Here is a 6,795-nt window from a genome sequence, read left to right on the forward strand (position 1 = left end):
AAACTAAACGGTTGCTGTTGGGCCTTAGGAACTGCAGTGCAGTAACATGTTAACATAGTTGATAAGGTTGGATGAAAATACAAGTGCATCAATTCTTACCTATAATTTCCCCATCAGAGGGGAAAAAATGCTTCTCAATTCCAAATATGGCAATCAGAATAATCCGTAGACCAACATCTCATCCCCAGTGACTAACATAATATTTTTCTTTCAAGAAAGGCATCCAGTCTTCTCTTGAACTTGTGTAGATCATCAAGTAATATGACATCCTGTGGCAGTGAGTTCCATAGTCTCACCACTCTTTCTATAAAGAAGCCCTGCCTATGACTGTGGTAAAACCTTTGTGCCTCCAGATGTAGACAATGTCTTCTTTTCATGGTTACAAAGCTATCTGTAAAGAGATTATAGGAAAACTCCCAGTCAGACTTTCTCCGTTTTGTTAGCTATAACTATAAATATATAACTATATAACTATCTGTAACTATAGAACTGATATTGATCCTAAAATCAAGACTGTATGTTCGTGAATATAAACATTTTGGTTACACTATGGTATAGTGTTGTATCAAACAGCAAGACTCTATTCACATGATTTTTTTTATCAACTCCTTATTTAGCGATTGGCAAACAGCAAGGGAAAAACACGCAATATATAGCAATCATGGAAGAGCCGCACAATTGCGACATCCAAACTGAGCCAATAATTTTTTAAACATGTTTTTAAGGAACAGAAAAAAAGGTATGGGAGGGAGGGAGGGAGGGGAGATGAATGGTGGGACTGGATAGAAGGGGGGAGGGGGTAAGAGGAAAGAGGAGAAGTAGAAAGGAAACCACTGCAACAGTGTCCAGCTCATCACTTGAGTTTTACAAATCTGATCCAAGGGGGACCAAGTCTTAACGGGGCATTACCAACTGGCTTGTTCAGCAACCTGCAGGCTGTGTGCTTTCTTCACTTCCTGATTTTCTCGGTACATTGGTGGGCGGGGTTTCACTTGTTGTCTCCGAGGCAAAGCTCTGCTATCTCTCTTCATAGCAGTATGTTTGCAGTCAGTAATGAGGGATGGTTGTACATAAATTACCACAGTATCACTGGAAGATGCACAATATGAAGCTGATGTAGCAGAGCTGGATTTGAGTCAGTTTGCAATAAACTCCATTTTAGTTCTGTGTTTACATACAGAGGTAAAGACTCCCTATCTCAGCCGTTATCAGCCAAATTAAATTAACCAGCTGATAACTGGAAGAGCAAGAGATAAACGGCTCAGAAATACAAGCTCCCGAGCACTCAGCTTCCCTTCCCCTATCTGAGAACAGGGAGCTACGTCACTTGTGTGGTGCTGAGAGATAAACAGCTCACAAATACAAGCTCACTCCCGTGCACTCAGCTACCCCTCCCTCCCTGAGAGCAGGGAGCTATGTCACTTGTCGTCCAAGGGGATAAGCTCATCACCAGGCCCGTGGTTATGGAAACGCAGTGTAAACAATGAAGTGAATAAATTAAGATAGCGGCCAAATGAAGCAGTTTTGATAAAGCAATGTATTTAGGAAAAGTCTTAAATCCATATAAACTAGCAGTATAGATAGGATCCTTGAGATGGCACAGCCCCTTTAAGGAAAGAGGTATGTTTGCCCAAGGCCCGACTCGAAATCTCTTCAAATCTGCAAACTTGGTTTACTATGGCCACCCATTCAGAGTGGGTTGGTGGAGCAGTCTGCAACTATTTCTGAGGAATAAGGAACTTGGCGACAACAATAAGCTGAGTCTTTAAATCCCGTTTAGAGGGAGTAAGCTGAGCTTCGGGCAAAACAAGTGCAAGATGGTGCAAAGATAACCTAGACCCGGCTCCACAAATGGATCTAAGTCTAAATCTAAATCTTCAACTACTCTCCAAAACCCATTTAACTCTATTCAAATGATTGGCACTAGGAGTTCACTAAGCCAAGACTTAACAGATCAATGTAGCATCTTTGTGGCACCCATTTTTATCACAGACTCCATTAGCTCAATGAGTGAATCAGGTCTGTGAAACCAGTCTTGATAGTTCAATCCGTGAAAAAAATAGAGCATTCTTTATTTTTTCACAGATCTTGGGAAGCACACATCCAATGAAATTGGTCAATTGAATAGACTGTAACACTCATTTTTCTTTTATATACTACCTTATGACTGCTGTACATTTGATCAAATTTTTTTATCCCAAAAAGTAGTGATAGTTTTTAATCAACTTGGCACATCTCCTCTTAGTTACACCCATTTTTAGACACTTCAGAGACATGCATAAAAGTATTTTTTTTTTTTTTTTTAATATATGGTTGGGAAAGTAACAAACAAGAAAAATGATAAGTAACCAGAGATTCCTGCCCATAATAGTTAGACTAAGTTCACATCACCATTGGAGACTCCACCATAGAAACCACCAGAAATCGATGGAAAGAAAAGTCCTGTTCTCTCCGCTGGTCTTAGTATAAAAATGGCGGAACCCCAAGAGACAGCCGACGAACTCCATTATATTCTATAGGGGAGAGTCATATGCAGATTTGAAATTAACCTTAACAATCTGTAGACAATATTAAACAAAGAAAACATTAACACCATTTCCATTTTCTTTTGTTGATCTATGAATTTTAATATAAAAAAAATCCTCTGCAATCTACTCTTAAGAATAAAGTTTCCTGAAAAAATGTAAACCCATCAATATGCTTCTTAAACGCTAAATAAAGCTGCCACCACGCTAAATTGAGGAACATTTTACATCTTAATCATGATTTAAGAAGAAATTTAAAATTCCGAGAGTTTCTGACAAAGCCAAGTAATAATATTCTACTAATAGGAGGAAGACTTCATAAAAAGTCTGGATGAACTGTGACACTTATGACATAAAACTCAAACCTGCACGCACTAAAATCTGTCCTGTTCTGAAGTACAAAATAGCATTTTTATAGGAAGACACTAATTTCTGTCATTGTAAGGACCTTGAAATCTCCAGGATGTTGTATATTATTTCATATTGCACCGTGAAAAATTCTGAAGTTTTATGCTTAGAAGCATATGGGTATCTGCTGGCGATAGATTCCAGAATATTGTTGTAATATGATTTGTGGGCTAATGGTAAACAGAAAAAGGTAATTTTTCCTTTGTGGTCTATTTGTCTTGTTAATGTTTTCGAAACTCGTTCATGTTTGAAAGGTTGTACAATGTAAAAAATCGCGATCATCAGGAAAATGCTTTAGAGATGCTTTAGACTGAATTCCATTTACCAAGCTTGAGATTTACGGTGTATTGCAGTATGGAGAATTCTGAAATATTCACTCATTTCTATTAATACAGAGGAAGAGAAAGAAGAAAAAAAAATCTGAAAAAAGATGAATATACTATATAGACCACTATACTATATACACCACTGGTGGACCTCCGACAATTGATTACAGTTAAAGGTGGATCGAGGACCTGTAATGTGGGCATGGTTATGATGTTATTTTTTTAACTTTTATTTATTTATTTATTTTTGTACATTGTGCTCCACATAAAGTTATAATGGACCTTTGAGGGGTCCATTATAACATTACTTTGTTGTTGTTGTTGATATCTTCTGTAGCTGGGTCTGGCACATCGGCCCCAGGTACAGGAGGAATGTGGCCTCCTAAAATGAACTGCAGAGCTGATCTGGGCCTTCTAGGACCCAACAGTTTATACACTTCCTGGCTTCCAGCAGATTACATGACTACTAGTCCGGGGAAAGCAGAAACATAGCTGTGTTACGGTGATCTGGAAGGCTTGTATATGTCCAGATGTATATAGTCAATGGCAGTGGTGTAACACCGACGCCGAAGACCTCGACCGACCCCTCCTCCGCACTCTATTATGTCCCTTAGTAAGCCCTGCACACAGTATTATGTCCATTAGTGGCCCCTGCACACAGTATTATACCCCATAGTGGCCCCTGTACACAGTATTATGTCCATTAGTGGCCCCTGCACACAGTATTATGTCCCTTAGTGGCCCCTGCACACAGTAGTATGTCCCATAGTGGCCCCTGCACACAGTATCATCCCCAATAGTGTCCCCTGCACACAGTATTATGTCCCACTGTGGACACCCATAAACAATTATTATACTCTGGGGTCTTTTCAGACCCCAGAATATAATAATCGGAGACCCGGGGAATAAAAACATTAAAGAAAACAGTTGCTTACCTATCCCCCGACTCCTATGCTGTCGGTTGCCGCTCTTGTACTTCTTTAATGACGTAGGACATCACATGACCCGGGAAGCAGGCCGGGTTCATATGACGTCAGAGACATCAAAGAGGTATGAAGGAGGCCTGGCAGGATCATGGAGAGGTAAGTAACAGTGTTTTTTACGTTCCCTTACCTCTCCCGGTCCGCCGATCATAATACTCATGGGTCTGCAAAGACCCCTGAGTATAATGGTAGTATTTGTGGGCCCCGAGGTGTCACTTACCGATCCCGACCCTGCCAATATCGGCAAGTAAATAGGGCCCATAACGGCCTATTTTAAAAAAAAAAAACGCAGCGGTAGCGGCTGTCACCGAGCCCCCTAATGGGCCGGGCACTGTGGCAGCTGCCTCTGCTGCCTCTACGGTAGTTATGCCCCTGGTCAATGGGTGGTTGGCATATGGATAAGAAACACTGCACAGTGTTTTACAAAATTGTAATAACAATGCTTCTTTTATTTGTTCAGCCGCCATTGGGGTTGGTGCTGAACTCAATTCACGCTGACTTAATTTGGTCACCTCTGCTCTTTGTACTTCTGCTAGCCAGCTGCCTGAAGGGGGTACTGTGTATATGCATATGAGAGATTTGTCTTCTTCATTGTTCACACTTTGCGCCATCTATATAGTAGTGACTGCATGGTATTATGGCTGTGTCCCAACTGGGACAACTGTATGCTGCAATACTCTGCACAGCTGCTACTATGTGCATGGAGTGTGGTGTAAATAATAAAGAGGACACAGTCCTTGCGTAAGACCTGTAATGCACCCCTTATCTGCCCAAGTGTTCATTGTCAGACCCCTACCAATATAAAATTGATTAAGGACTACCGTGACCTTGGAAATTTCTGCTAACACTTTAATACCTGGAGAAATTATGTATTTTCTTAATTCAGGATTACTATACGTATTATCGAGTTGCAGGATAATTTGACAATCTTCCATTATAAAATTAAACACAAGAAGAAATACATTTGGTATGACATTTCTATTATTGATGTTCGTATTTATGAATGTCATTCCTTTATTAGATATTCACAGATTTATGGTCTTTTGATTCAATAAAGTATTTGTATTAAATATTTTCCTGGAAATTATCGGGTTGCTCCCGAGTAAATCAATTAATAAAATGATAATATTTTTGGTCCATACTTAGTATGTACTAAGGCCATATTGTAGCACATGTAAATAAATAATAAAGGGCAAGTCCAGAATAGATGTAACTCAGTATAATACAACCTTGTTTGTACACATCCTACAATGTCCTAAGATGAATACTGTTCTGCGATCAGCGTATCCTTGTGTATCAGTAGTCGTCTTGCAGTGCAGTCTATCGATTGCCTTATATTATGCAAAGAACAATATTCTTACCCAACATCTGGTTTTGTTCCACTCCATTTCCTTAAAATAAATTTCCATTTCTGTTGCACTCATTTCCTGCAGCAAGAAAGTGGTTCTGCTGTAGTTGAGTTCCTGCTACAAGCATCCCATTCTGTTCCACTACATTTCCTAGATTCTGTATATGGTCTTGTAACAAACTCCACAAGTGCCATTTACTTCTACCCATTCTTAAGTATTGAAACCCAACACTCAAAGGATGAAAACAATCTTATAAAGGGCACTTGTTCTTCCTATGAAGTACTTGAATCATTTCATTGTATTCCTAACAAAGCTAAATCTTATGGTTTTTGGGTTTTAGGTTTTCATCTTAAAATAGTTTCAGGGCACATTAGTGATGTCATGGAGCTGACGGTGATGGTTGTTGGTGTTCATTGAGTAGAGTAAATTATGACATAGTTAGATGGTATGCCACAAAACTCTACATTGTAAAAACGAAGAAATTTCATAATAAATCAATCACTTGTTTAAAATGTTACAAAACATAATACCTACAGTGGATGGATACAGTAAGATATAGTATATGTATATATATATATATATATATATATATATATATATATACAGTGAAGGAGAGATACATAGCACTAAATCTTTAGGTTGCACTGGACGTTTAGCTCAACTAATCATATGTTCTCTCACTAGATGGTTTGTTGGGTAAAAAATAAACAAATCTATTCTCCAGGATGTACTGTAAGTAGGAGAACAGTGCACTCTGTATGCCGCCCTCTAGAGGGCAGCCTCCTTAACATCATGCATGACTCAGTTAATAAGTCTACTATCATGATGCGGATTTAATTGCCAAATTAGTATTTCTATTCCAAAAGGAACAGATTCCCAGCTATGGACAGTGCTGTTTCGGTCTTTTGGGCCTCCTCAGCATAGCGCAGGGATACTGATTTGACAGAGTGAGAGACTATAGACCAGGGTCAGGGGATAAGCGTACACATTAGGGAGAGTATGTGTGGTTTGTTGCGTTTCTTAGCTGTCTCAAGAACAGATACTAGGACAGGAGCCATTATATTAGGAGAGATAGGCAAGACCATACAAGGACATCCACTGAGTAGGACAAGTATCTTCTTCCTTGTGCAAGGATACACAGGAGGAGCACTGTCAAAGCCCTACAAAATGACCTCCAGTGGGCTACTGGTGTGCATATTTATGG

The 6,795-nt window shown here is 39.4% G+C and overlaps 1 protein-coding gene across 1 annotated transcript in view; it reads left to right on the plus strand.

The window, feature by feature from the left end:
* The window catches only part of LOC142198535 (protein spinster homolog 1-like), a 99,002-nt gene extending 92,994 nt beyond the window's left edge, over window positions 1–6,008 (plus strand). Inside the window, exon 16 of the mRNA XM_075269567.1 lies at window positions 5,676–6,008. Within this exon, the coding sequence (XP_075125668.1) occupies window positions 5,676–6,008 (333 nt within the window). The remainder of the gene's footprint in view (window positions 1–5,675) is intronic.
* Window positions 6,009–6,795: the final 787 nt, after the last annotated feature.

This window comes from Leptodactylus fuscus, chromosome 3, assembly GCF_031893055.1.
Source record: "Leptodactylus fuscus isolate aLepFus1 chromosome 3, aLepFus1.hap2, whole genome shotgun sequence".
NCBI lineage: Eukaryota > Metazoa > Chordata > Amphibia > Anura > Leptodactylidae > Leptodactylus > Leptodactylus fuscus.